Raw genomic sequence first — 13,824 nt, forward strand, 5'->3', positions numbered from 1 at the left:
AATGTATATCGTCACATAAATCCATAAAAAATTGTTCTCTTAGTGTTTGATCACTCGCTATCAAATATACTATTAGAAGTTAAAATTTAATAAAAATATAGAAGATCGAATGAATAATTATTAAATTTGTACTATTATATACTATTGGAAGTTAGATTTTAATAAAAATATAGAAGATTAGATGAATAATTATCAAATTTATATTAGTTGAATTCACTAAAATTTCAAATATTTACAATCTTAGAAGTCGTTCTTCTGTAAACCATTTAATTTTCAAGCACAAAATAAATGTAGATCTTTTAATCTTCAAGCACAAAATAAATGCTAAAAATCATCTAACTTTCACTTTTTTACTTTTCTTTACATTTGTCTTTATCTCTCTTTTTGTTTTATCTCATATTCATTTTTCCTCCATTTTAAATATCACCCTCCCTCATATTTTAGTCCATTTTTATCAAAAATCACTCTACATTTTTCTCCAAAGACATAAAAGATAAAATAAACACCCAAATAATCACCGCATCAAGGCTTAGCATGTGCACGGACACAAAAATGAATAAAAAATGGAATTACACTATGCACCTTTACAATATTCATGGGTGCATGTATGAGAGATAAACATTTTACAAATTTATAATTTATCCTTGGACTGTTTTGGCAGAAAACAATAATCGGAGACTGTAAATTACAATACTCTTATACAATGTGCACCAATTACTTGTATAGACTTTAGTGGTATTTTATATATGTAATTAGCATAAAAATATATAGTTAGGTTGTACAATTAATCGTTGGACTATGGCAAATTGCTAGGTTTTTGATAGGCGATTACTTGCTTAATTATGAAATGATAATTGTACTAAGATAAATTGTGTTTTTTCTCATTTTTTTCCCTCTCACAACTAAGTCAAATTAGTAATTACAACAAGTTACATAAACAGAATTAATCTTCGTAATACAATATAAACTTTTTAAAAAAGGGTGATCATAAATTAATATATTTAACTTTTATTTTTACTTTATGTTCAAATCTATACTATGTCATTATTTCTTTTATGAAGTGTCAATAATAGTAAGAGACCATGGCTCACTTAGATACTTTACATAATCACAACTCCTTAATCTGTACATCTACTTACTAATCATATAAATATATATATTTAAGTAATAGATTTAATTATTTACATGTTCATTTATTAAATTATTCAATAAATTTAATTATTTAGTGTTCATTTATTAAATTATCTAATACACAAATGTTAAATTTGTAAAAATAGCTATGGGCTAAATAGTACATGTGGTCTCTTAACTTAATTTCAGTTAACGTTTTAGTCATTTATCTTTTTTTTTTCCCTTATTTTAATTTTAAGTGACAATTTAATCTTTTATGTTTTAAAATGTCAACAATGATATCATTTTCTTTACAAAATTCATCAAAAATTTTAAACAAAATAAATAAAATTAATAATCATCTTCAATATAAATATAACGCAAATTTTATTAAATATATAACTCAAATATTCAACTAAATTGGTATTTTCATCTTCAACAACATCAAATTCATCAAATAAAGAATGAAAATATGAGTTTATTTAAATATTTAAGTTATGAATTTAATGAAATTTACATTAATTTTATGAGTTTTGTTTAAAAATTTTGATGAATTTTTGTAAAAAAAAGGATAACATAATTGATATTTTAAAACATAAAAGATCAAATTATTACTTAAAATTAAAATAAATTACTAAATCGAAAAAAAAAAACATAAAAAACTAAAACGTAAATTAAATTAAGAGATTACATGTGCTATTTAATCATAACTATATTATATTATAAACGTGAATTCTAAAATGTAGATGTCTATACAGTGTATTCACTACCTGCACTCTAACTTTTACTATCATATTTTATTTTTAATATGTTAACAAGTACATTTCTTAAAAATCTAAATATAGAAATATTAGATTAAAAAATTATTAAAATTTGTGTATTTAATTTTTTATTTCTATGATCATGGAATCATCAAATGTCCTAGCATCACCTTTTGATTTTAACTTTATATGGTCTATTTAGATTCCTATATTATAGAAATCTCATAATATAACAATAATTATAATAAAAATATAACCCATGAGGCAAGAGGCAACTTGAGAGTTTAAAAAAAACAATAAAGAAAAAAAAGGCAAAATTTGGAAAATTGACTTGTTTAAATAGCATAAGCATAGCAGCATAGACAAACACAATGAGTGTCTCTTTCTGTGGTGCGCCATTCAAGAGAAAAAGACAGAGAAGAGTTGGTATTGAGTTTGGAATTGTCTTGTTGCTCCACGCTTTCCATTAAATAAAATCACACCCAAACTCATTAATTCAATTGCAGTGCATTAAGGAAGAGATCAATTATAGTTTGAATTCTGTTACAATGTCTTCTGATATTGATATTTCTTACCCTTTCAATTTCATTGATGTTGTTCAAGAGGATTTCAACAATTCTCTCGACCCTTTTTCCTCTTGTTTCTTTTCTTTTTCTTCTTCTTCTTCTTCCCCAACCAACAACCATATACTACCCCTAACAAATTCCTCTGCTTTGGATGAGTCTAGAGTGAAAACAGAGGAATATTGCCAAATGAGTGTTGAAGATTACCCCAACAAACACCACTTTCTTTCTCACAGTTGTAGTGGTGATGAAACTGATCAAAGTGCTTCCAAGTTAATGCAAAGGAGGAGTTATAGCTGTAACAATTTTCATGACAAACCTGATTTTCCCTTTGAAGCTAATTACCATAACACCCTCATGGATTCCCCAGATTTTCAATGGCATGAATTCAACTCCCCTGAAAATAGTTTCTTCTCTGGACAAATGAGAAGAGCATGTAGTGCAGGAGATTTGCAGGTTCAAATTCAATCACTTTCATGTTTTCAAAGGTTGTTATGTTAATTCTTATTGTTTGTTTATTGATCAGAATATGAAAACAATAGTAACACATGAGTCTCAAACGGAGGAAGCAAATTTCAAAGTAGGGCGTTATAGTGCGGAAGAAAGAAAAGAAAAAATCTCAAAATACAGAGCAAAGAGAAGCCAGAGGAAGTTCAACAAGATTATTAAGGTAAATAAAAATAGAATTATTATTAATTTATATTTATCAAAATGTGGTTGTTTTTATTGTTTGAACTGTGTGGTATGACTACAGTATGCATGCCGAAAAACACTAGCCGACAATCGAACACGCATACGTGGCAGATTCGCACGTAACGACGAAACCAACGACATTCCAAAACCTCAATCTTCAAAAATAGATGAATACCAACAAGAGTTCTGGGTAAGATTTTATATATTGGATCTTAATTTACATTATTATTTACTTGAATGTGTTGATGATATTTCTGTTGTTTTTTTTATTCAGGTTGATCTCATTGAAGGGTTAAATGACGAGTATCTCCTTTGAATTTAACAAAATGACGATTTGAATTTCTCAATGCAGTGACTTAGTTTGGAGTTTTGATCTGATCTGAAATGAAAAGATAAGGCAAAAGAAAAAACAAAAGGCGTTTCGATTTGAACATTTTTCAATTCAGTGATGAATAAAGTCATCATCATCGTGTATTATTAATTTGTAGGTCAAACATAAGTTGGTGGTTGGAATCTGCCTCTATTAGATTTTGCTTACTTGTGTTTCATTTCGATTTCTCTTTTCTATCTATCACTAGTTTTTTATGTATTAGTGTATATAGCCATGTAACATGTTCCATATAATCATGTAATTTTTTTCTGCTTAAATAATCTTTTAAAGAATGAAGTGTAATAAAGTGGATCATTGGAGACTTTTCACTCTTGTCTTGGCATAATTCATTTTTTTCTCTTTTTTGTTGAGACACAAAGCAAACCAAGGTTCAAGCAAATAATGAGCTTAGACGAATTATCCTATTAAAAATGTTTGAAGATTTATGTCAAAATTTGTTACCGAAAAGAAATACCATGGTTAATTAATTTTTATGTGTTATAGATGAAACAATGGACTCTCCTAATAAAAACCTTGAGCAATATAAACACACATGAAAGTATTTAAATTTTTGTTCAATATTAAAAACCTTATATATATCATCATTTTATAATAGAAATTTGAAATTATATTGAAAATATCTTGAAACTCGTCTATAACATCATATTTTTTGTAGTTTTGATGGTAAAATATTGTTTGAAAACTAAAATATGATTATAGATGTATTCACTATTTAATTAATTTTCAAATATGTACATAACTTATAAAATAATATTACATATTTTAGTTACTATTGCTTCTTTTAGGAGAACTTTTTCTAAATTAATTTTTTACTAATCCACTATTTATAAGATAGATTAAAAAATTCATACTTTGAGTTTTATATAAAAAAACTTATTAATTTTTTTTAAAATAAAAACCACGACAATAAATAGATTATTATAATTTTGCAATGAAAAATGCAGAGGGACACTAACTTCCCCGTTCACATATGAACTCAAAATATTAAGACCGATCATGTTAAATAAATAGAGTTGTGGTCATTAACAACATTTCAAACAAGTAAATAATCAAGTGGTTGGATTGAGATATTAAAGAAGTTTAAGTTAAATCTGCCCCTAATAAAATTTTGCCTACGTCATTATTCAGTAATTGTATTCTAATGAAATCCTAACTTCCTTTCCTTTTTAAATTCTAATTCAATCGATAAATTCAAAATAATATCACACAATTATAAATTAATTATAATAAAATTTATCATTTTTTATAAAATAAAAAAATAAATATCATCGCAGTGACACAAGATCGCTTATTATAGTTGCATAGGGAAACCTCTAAAACTATGACTTTTTTGCCATCACTTCTACGCTATAATCTTTTTTATCATTTCCGTTTACTTTATACTTTCTAAATGTACGAAAGATTCTATCTTTTTCTTTGTGAATTGAAAGATTCTATCATTATTGTTAAACTACATATCATTTATTTATTTATAGAGCAACACAAAAAGACTCCTAACAATATTAAGGTAATTAAAAACTTCATAATTACTTTTACAACATAATTGAGGTAAGCTTGAATGAATGAGAATGAGAATTGAGAAGCCGAAATTGAAAACATTAATAATTTAATTGCAAGTGTACAATTTGACTGCCATACATATATAGGATATAGGATGGTTCAGTGGGATGCTATTTTCCTTTTAAAATTGCGTTTACATTAATAATTAATCCTTGAATATTAGTAGTAACTAAAGAAAAGGCTTCACTACCCTAAGTTTAGGGGGCATAAAAAGAAAAAAGAAGCATTAACTAAAAGTAATCATTCGTTTACTACTGAAGTGGAAAGTATAGTATTGTTGAGTGGAACTTCTCTGTTTTTAATTACAACAAAAGTTGGTCAAATAAATTCCAAGGATAAAGGACGGTTAATCACACATTTTTGTGTTGTCAAATCCTTCATTATTAGTACTAGCATTAGCACTTAATAGTAATTAATAATCTGACTTTAGTAGTATCCTGCTGATTAACCAACTTTAAATGTAAAACACCAATAAATTGTTTAAGAGTCACAAATTTATAATTTCACCCATAAGTTCACAAAGACAAACTAAAAAAATGTGTCATTGAACTTTATGCTATATATTATCAGAAAGATAGCATAAAGTGAAGTACCATGTGTATAGCTGCCACTTTGGCAGCAATGTTCAAAATCACAAAGACAATATTATTACTATATTTATTAATATGTGAAAAATGGAAAGAAGTTGAGTCTATTTGAAGGATGAGAAAGAAAACATAATTCTTAAAATATTATCTTCTTAAACAATAAGGTGTCACAAAGAGATGCTTGTGATTGTAAAGTTCAATTTTGATAATATCCATTTTCATAGTCCTTATCAAGATTTGCATCTTTCCTGCATGATTCTTTTTGTATAATCATCATCACCTATACTTTAGATGAAAAGACATATTTTGCAATTCATATATTCACCCAATTAAAATAAACAATTGAAACCAAGAAAAGAAACAGAATTAAGTGATTAATGGCAAAGTAATTAGATTCTTATTATGATGATGAGAATGTGATTAAAATTGAAGGGGAATAATGCACTTAATGGCAGTAAATAAAATAATGTTAATATTATAATTTATCATATATGAAGCACAAAATGATTCCAAACTCCACTTTTGACCAACACAACCTAGCAAATTAAAATTAATACTAAAACTACCAATATATTGTTAGAAGACGAATATATTGTTCCCATTAACAAAACTCTAGAGACCTCCTAGAGAGAAAAATGGGTGCAAAACTTTAGAGTTACCCTTTTAATCTCTAAGCCTAATAGGCAGGTCAATTCATCATTTCATTTTGCAAATGGTTCCCGTTTTGAAAAAGATAGAATCATTTTGTATTGAAGACCTAAATCATGTCAAAATAGTTTGATTTAAATTTTAATATTATACGCACTTCATTTTATATCAAATATTTCATACTTTATATTTAAAACTTACCAATGTGGAATTTATGCAAGACAATGTGGTGAACACCAAAACTTTAGTGGAAAAACTCTATTTCTATAAAAGTAAAAAACTATTATTTTGTAACCAAATAACATTGCTTTGGATTTTAGGTAGTATGCATGAGTTTCTTTTTTAGTAACTATTAATTGAATAAAAAAAAGTACTAATTGTATAAAAAAAACTACTAATATTTAAAAAATAATTCTATTAATGATGATTCTTGACTGCGATAGTTTTTTATTCCTATTTTTCATCTTTATCCTTCCATATATTTTCTCTTTTTTACCAAGTATTACTAAATATCTTAATTGGTATTAGGTTCAGTTAGTTGAATTGAATCGTTATTTTTGCTCAATATTTTAATTGGAAAATTGACGAGTGAGTTGCATAAGAATTAAGGACATATGTTTCTTGCTTTTGGCATAGAATCTTATTCATATCGATTCTTCAAACTTCTAGACTCTGGTTTTTAAGTGAAGTGGAAAGGATTTCTCAACAAGTAAATGGGATTTACCTTACTTAATGAACTTGAAAATATAATTTATGTGATAAGAGAACAAATTAATTGAGAGTGTTTTAGAAGTCAAATTTCTAATAGATATTTTTCAATAAACTCTCTTTTGTTTATTGAAATTCATGAGTTTCACTAAAATTAAACGTAACCCACACACACAATTGGATATCACGTAAATAAATTTCAATTAAAAAAAAGTATGTTAAACTATATGTGTTAGATAATATGTTTATAATATTCATCTTATTGAAAAACAGCTTTGAAAAGAAGGAAAGAAAGAGAAAAAAAAAACACTGCAAAACGACTTTTCATAATTAGTTGGTTGAATAAACTTTCATTTTGGAAAATTTGGTTTTGAATATTTAGTGAGTCCTCAAATTTAAAAATTAATATACATATAATTTTATTTTTATGCATTATCACGTTAAAATATTTTATAAAATTGGTAAATCATGAACAATTATTATGTAAATAATTTTATAAGTATTTATAATAAAAGTAAAATATTATTAATAATTTAATAATTGTGATTGACTAAAAATCTAAAAATTCTTTATACTTTTCTTATATATAAATTAAATTGTTATTATATAACTTGTCAGATTAATTTTTCAAACAAATAATTTAGAGACTATTACCCGATTAAAAAGAAACAAACACAAAAAATATTAATAGCATCATTGCATCAACTAAGAAACAAGTGATTCATTAATGGCCGCAAATATTAAAATGAATAGTTTTCTGCTTAGCGAAGTAATTATGCAGAAAACTAACTTTAGTACTAGGGTTGTTGATACACTATTTCAATGTAATCAATCTAACATCTAAATTAAAATCATTTTATCATAATTGCTTTTTTATAATCAATCTATATAATTAGATTCAATTTTACAAAACCAATTTTTGCAATCGGTGATATCCATAATCAATTTTCAAAAAATAATACACAAAATCTCAATTTTTTTATGAAAAAAGTTTTTTGTTACAAAATTTCGAATTATTTTTCTCGTATAAGAATTTGGTTTGGAAAAAAAACCAACTTTGTCTTAAAGATTTTTCTAAAAAAAAATTGAGATTCTTTTTTATCAAAAATATAAATAAAAAAATTCAATTTCTTTTTTTGAAAATTTTGATCTAAAAATACAAATAATAAAAAAATTCCGAAAAAATTAAAAAAAATAAATTATAGAAAAAAATTATAATTTTTTTTTGTTGCTAATATATCATAGTCACCCAAATTAACAACCAAAATTTATATTATCATGATAACATTCTGTTACATCAATTCTAACAAGTGGCCCTTATAGCTCAGTGGTAGAGCGTCAGTCTTGTAAACTGAAGGTCCGTAGTTCGATCCTGCGTGAGGGCACAACTTGCTCAAATTTTTGTTTGAAATTTTTTTCCAAAAAAGTTCTAATTTCTTTTTTCAAAAAATTTGTATAATTTTATTTTTCGCATGGTATATATATGAACTATGCATATATTAAGAGACTGTGAACACGTTATGATTTTTGAAATAATCTGATAAAACTAGATCATTGGAATAAATTTTTTAGCATCAGTATATATAAGTGATTATACTCAAATGGCATTGATCAAGTTGAATATTATTAGAGTTCTTTCACGTGTGGCTAAATTATGGGTGGAGTTTAGGTATGATAGGAGAGGCTACGACCACTCTAAAACTTTCTTATCGGTAAACATAAGTATATACCTACCTGAATGTTTGTTTATAATATGTGATATATATAATAAATATATTACTAGTAATATTAAATTGTAGAGTGACTTAGTGGTAATGAAGATTTTTATAAAACGTTATATTATAGTTAATATGATTAAGCTAACGAGAGTCTCAACCTTTTGAATTAATTTTGTAATTTCTATCTTCAATATTATTATGGTGTATGGTGTGATGTGGGTATCTCTGTAGTTTAATTTCATAATTTAATTTCCTTCTCATCAAAAAAAATAATTGATTGAAAAACTTTATGCAACCCTAACTCAACAAGAAAGTATTACTATGCCGTCTATTAAATTAAAACAACCAAGGATATTAAAATGTATGCCACAAATAATTTAATATCAACATACATAAAATATATTGACTTATTACACCGTACTATGGTAGAGCGTAAATAAAAAGGTTAGTATTTTGATGTAATATGATAGAGCGTAAATAAAATGTTAATATTTTGATTTTGCTGTATTTTTATGTTGATAATTTTATTTTAGGTAATTTTATAAATTGTTATAATAAAAGTCAATTTTATTTTAGGTAATTTTACATCAGTCCAAACACATGTCGAGCGAATTATTAGAAGATCTAAAGTAAATTTTCTAAATTTTAATATAATATTATTAAATTAATATAATTAATATAATACAATATCTCTTTTTAATTGATTTAATATTGTTAAAATAATATTAAATTTTTTAAAAAAATATATGTTTTAAATTTAAAAATATTAAAAGATGAGAATTTTTTATTAAGTAATATTTTTTGTAGACTTTTTATTAAATAAACTTTTTTTTATAAAAACCTCAAATGACTTAAATTATTGTCAGCACGAATTAAACATTACTAATAATATAACATTATTTAGTAGGTTATTAAATATATACGTTGTCAAAAGTACACGTCCCTCACTAAAAATACATAATTTGATTTTATTGAACCGGTTATATTTATAAACAGTATTTTTTTTAAAATTTTGTTTTTGAAAAAAAAATTCATAATTTTTTTTTGACAAAATATTTAATTTTTTATCCTTGAAAAGATATTCTCAATTTTTTTTAAGATTATAAAAAATTATTTAGGAAAAATATTAATTTCTTCTTTATCTAAAAATAAAACAAATAAACTTTGTTTATCATATAGATATAAATATTTAAATTAACATCAAATTAAAAAATAGATAACCACGCTTAAAATATATTCTAACAAAGTACTTAGTTATGAAATTAAATCATCTTAAAAAGTATTAAAATATCTACTATTAATAATCTAATATAATTGTTGAGAAAATATATTATACAAATGAAATTTGAGATTCTAGAAATAAATTATATATATCAAAATTTTATAAATAGTACTTATATAAATCAATAGTAAAGCATCAATTATATAATTATAAATTAGTAATAAAATGTAAATCGTGTAAATTGTATATTATTATGTCTGATGTATAATATTATTATCATGTAAAATGTAAATATATATATATATAGATATATATATATAGATATATATATATATATATATATATATATATATATATATATATTTATATTGTAAATTGTAAATTTATAATGTATAACATTATAAATTGTATATTGTTAATTGTTTTGGAGAACAATACTAATGAATCATGATATCTGAATATTTTAATATAAAACACTATAATAATTTGTGATAAGTTATTATAACACATAAAACCATTCTGACATATTGGAATACAATTTATAGGTCTAAGATGGAGACGATGCAAGGTGATTTATGTCCAATACTCTATATGTCACGTTGAAAAAATTCGGTTAAAATGACATTAGTTAGATAAAAGTTTTTTTACTTTATTATTATTATTATTATTATTATTATTATTATTATTATTATTATTATTATTATTATTATTATTATTATATGTTATTTTATAGAAATATTTTCAATTAAATGTAATCAATTTATTAAATAAAAGTTTTTACTCTTATCATGTTATTATTATTTTATAGAAATATTTTAAATTATATGTAATCAATTCATTATTTAATGAAATCAAATTAATTTGTTAGTGATAGATATGTGTAAGTTTTAGAAAACTAGATGATGATATAAAAAAGATTTATGATACTGTTAATATTTTATTTAATAATATTAATGTGATATTATTAATTGTAGTATATTTATCTATTTAATTTTGACATCAATAATTAAATAAATTGTTTTTATAATTAAAATTTTAAATAAAATTATAACCAAAAAAACTTAATTTTAAAATAGATCTATGAATTAAAAATTTGTTACTATTAATTCTAACATACGATTAAACTAAATATAGTTTATTTGAAGTTAATTTTCAAATATAATAACATAAATGTTTAATTTGTAAGAAATCTAATGAAATTAGTAAATTTTATACCATTATTAAATAAAAAAAATTAGTTATGTGATAGATAATAAATACAAAATATATCAATGTAATATGAGTTAAAATTTACAATCAATTAGTATTTTTAACATATAATAGTCATACTCACATGAAATATACATCTCAAACACTCATATTTAATACATGAATAATAAATGAGTTTAAATTCTCGTGATGCATATCAAATGATAGTATATTTGAACGCTTAAATACATTTTTTATGTTTTTATTTTGTCCAGAATAAATTTTTATAATTCTAGAACTAATTTTTTACTCATCTGTTAACTTATTAATGGGATGTTTTTGGTCACCATCATTTTTATTATTGTCACTCTTATTAATAATGTGACACTTATCTCATATTTGTGACTTTGATAAATAATATACAAGTCATTACTTTTGTAATCAATTTTTTTAATATATTAAAATATTAAAGTAAAATAAACAAATTTAAAATATTTATCTAAATATTTTAAATTTTAGTTTTAAATATCTTAATTTATAAATAAAAGAAAACATTTATTTTAAATATTTTAATTTATAAATAAAATAAATATTAAATAATATTACAAATGTAATAAATTTAAATATTTAAAATATTATTAAAAAATAAAAGTAAAATAAATATATTTTAAATATTTTAATATAAAAAGAAACTAAAATAAAAAATATATTTTTAAATATTTTAAAATTTAAATTAAATGTATTACAATAATATTGAGTTTTTTTAATTTGAACTTAATGTTGTACTAAATTGGGTTTTTAATATCATTTTTTTTAAATTCATTACACGTAGATTTATACTAAACTAAATGTAAAATTCTCAATTTAAAATTAATTTTTCAAACAGTAGTATTCAAGTTTAATCTTAAGTTGGACAATCCTTGATAAATTTTACCTAACTTGTGACTGAATTTTAATTTTAAATTACCAAAGTGCATTTTTTTCTTATATCAGGAGGAATGAGACCAATCCTTCAATTTCTATCAAATTTTTAAAATTTAAAATATAAGCACCACAATAAGCAAAATAATTATAAAAAAATATATAAATAATTTTAGGAACAAATTAAAACAAAAAAAAAATTATATTTTTAAAAAGAAAATAGAGTAACAAAAAATTAAAGTATTCCAACTAAATAACAAAAAAGAACATATGTCATGAAAGAATTTGAGGTAAAGTTTTTCAAATTAAATTTCAATCATGTAGCCTGTAAGACCCATAATTTTAAAGTATACTTTATGTATTTTTGTGTATTTTGGATATTGGCTCGGAGGCTTTTTAGCCAAAGTTATTATTATTTTGGAGTTTATATGATCAAAAAGATATTTTGATGCCGATTAGAATTACTCGTCGATGAATAAATTAAATTAACTGCGGTGAATCTTTTACGAAGAATTTAATGCGTTATGGGTGAAATGGTAATTTTAATAAATATCTAGATATTTTGAGATATTTGTTAATGGATATATGTTTGGAGGGAAATGAAAAAGAAGAAAGAAAAGAAATAGAAAGGAAGGAAAAATAAAGAAAGGAAAAGAGAAGGAAAGAAAGAAATCTAAATTCATCTTCTTCCTCTGTCGCGTGAACCCATCTCCCTCTTTCCTCCATTTTTCGTTTTCTTTGCTTCCTTTAAGTTCGAGAATTGAAACCCAAGGCTAGTGAGTGAGAAAGATCAAGTTCCCAACTCCTTCCTCCTTCTCGGATTCAAAAACGGAGTTAGGGATTTCAAAACCGTCAAACACAAACCTCCTCGTTTCATCTAGATCTAAGCTTCATTTCACGAAGAGATAGAAGGGAAAGTTGCTCACTACCACGCTACGGTGCTAGGGAACCAACTTTGGAAGCGGCGTTGCGAGCGGAGATTTTACCGGATTTACTCGCGTTTCCTTAATCGCACGTTAAAGCTAACGTGAAGGTAAGAGCTCCTTCCAAACTTTTAGTTTGCATTTAGGGACTTATCTGTGGTTGTGTGGAAAGGAATTTGTTAGGGTTGAAGTGTTGATTTGGGGGAAAATGAATCTAAGGCTTTATGGGTAAAATCTTAGAGTTAGGTTTTGGTTATATTGATGAATGTTTCGTGGAAAATGAATTTAAACTCATTTATGTATGATTTTGAGTAAATGAAACTTGTTGTGTTCGAGTGGTGCATTGTGTTGATTTGTATTCGTCGTATTTGACGTGTTCTTAATTAATACTGATGAAATTTGATATGTGTATGGTTGGATTTTTGTGGAGAAATGAATTGATGTGTTTTGGTGTGGATCGTGGATTGAATTTGATAATATGTTTGAGTTTGTTTTGAGTGAAATTTGAAAACCATTTGAGTTAAACGAGTATTAAGAATGAAGAATCTCTTAATGTCTACGTTTACTTAATGTTTGTTTTGAAAATCGTTTAATTTAAATGAGTATTAAGAATGGGGAATCTCTTAATGTCTTGTTTACTTAATGTTATCGTATGATTTTGAGGAAATGAGATTTGATGTGTTTGAGGGGTATGTTGTGATGATTGTGTTCTTCGTATTTGACGTGTTTATAATCAATGCTTATGAAATTTGATATGTGTATGGTTGAATTTTGTGGTGAAATGAATTGATGTGTTTTGGTGTGAATCGTGGATTGAATTTGATAATATGT

At 24.1% G+C, this 13,824-nt stretch overlaps 1 protein-coding gene and 1 non-coding gene across 2 annotated transcripts; both read left to right on the forward strand.

The window, feature by feature from the left end:
* Positions 1-2,269: 2,269 nt before the first annotated feature.
* On the forward strand, positions 2,270-3,826 carry LOC101493593 (uncharacterized). Its single transcript, XM_004511509.4, has 4 exons — positions 2,270-2,890; positions 2,961-3,104; positions 3,189-3,317; positions 3,402-3,826. The coding sequence occupies exons 1-4, from the start codon at positions 2,420-2,422 to the stop codon at positions 3,441-3,443; spliced, it is 786 nt and encodes a 261-aa protein (XP_004511566.1). The 5' UTR covers positions 2,270-2,419; the 3' UTR covers positions 3,444-3,826.
* Positions 3,827-8,334: 4,508 nt separating this feature from the next.
* On the forward strand, positions 8,335-8,406 carry TRNAT-UGU (transfer RNA threonine (anticodon UGU)). The gene has a single exon. It is a non-coding gene; the product is annotated as a tRNA-Thr (tRNA).
* The last annotated feature ends 5,418 nt before the right edge of the window (positions 8,407-13,824 follow it).

The sequence above is a fragment of the Cicer arietinum genome, chromosome 8 (assembly GCF_000331145.2).
Source record: "Cicer arietinum cultivar CDC Frontier isolate Library 1 chromosome 8, Cicar.CDCFrontier_v2.0, whole genome shotgun sequence".
Classification (NCBI taxonomy): domain Eukaryota; kingdom Viridiplantae; phylum Streptophyta; class Magnoliopsida; order Fabales; family Fabaceae; genus Cicer; species Cicer arietinum.

What these genes read in the sequence shown, in the direction of transcription:
- LOC101493593 (XM_004511509.4), top strand. Translation starts at nt 2,420, where the DNA reads ATGTCTTCTGATATTGATATTTCTTACCCTTTCAATTTCATTGATGTT. An exon ending in AGTTCAACAAGATTATTAAG is followed by an intron (nt 3,105 to 3,188) that starts GTAAATAAAAAT and finishes GTATGACTACAG; the next exon opens with TATGCATGCCGAAAAACACT. An exon ending in AATACCAACAAGAGTTCTGG is followed by an intron (nt 3,318 to 3,401) that starts GTAAGATTTTAT and finishes TTTTTTATTCAG; the next exon opens with GTTGATCTCATTGAAGGGTT.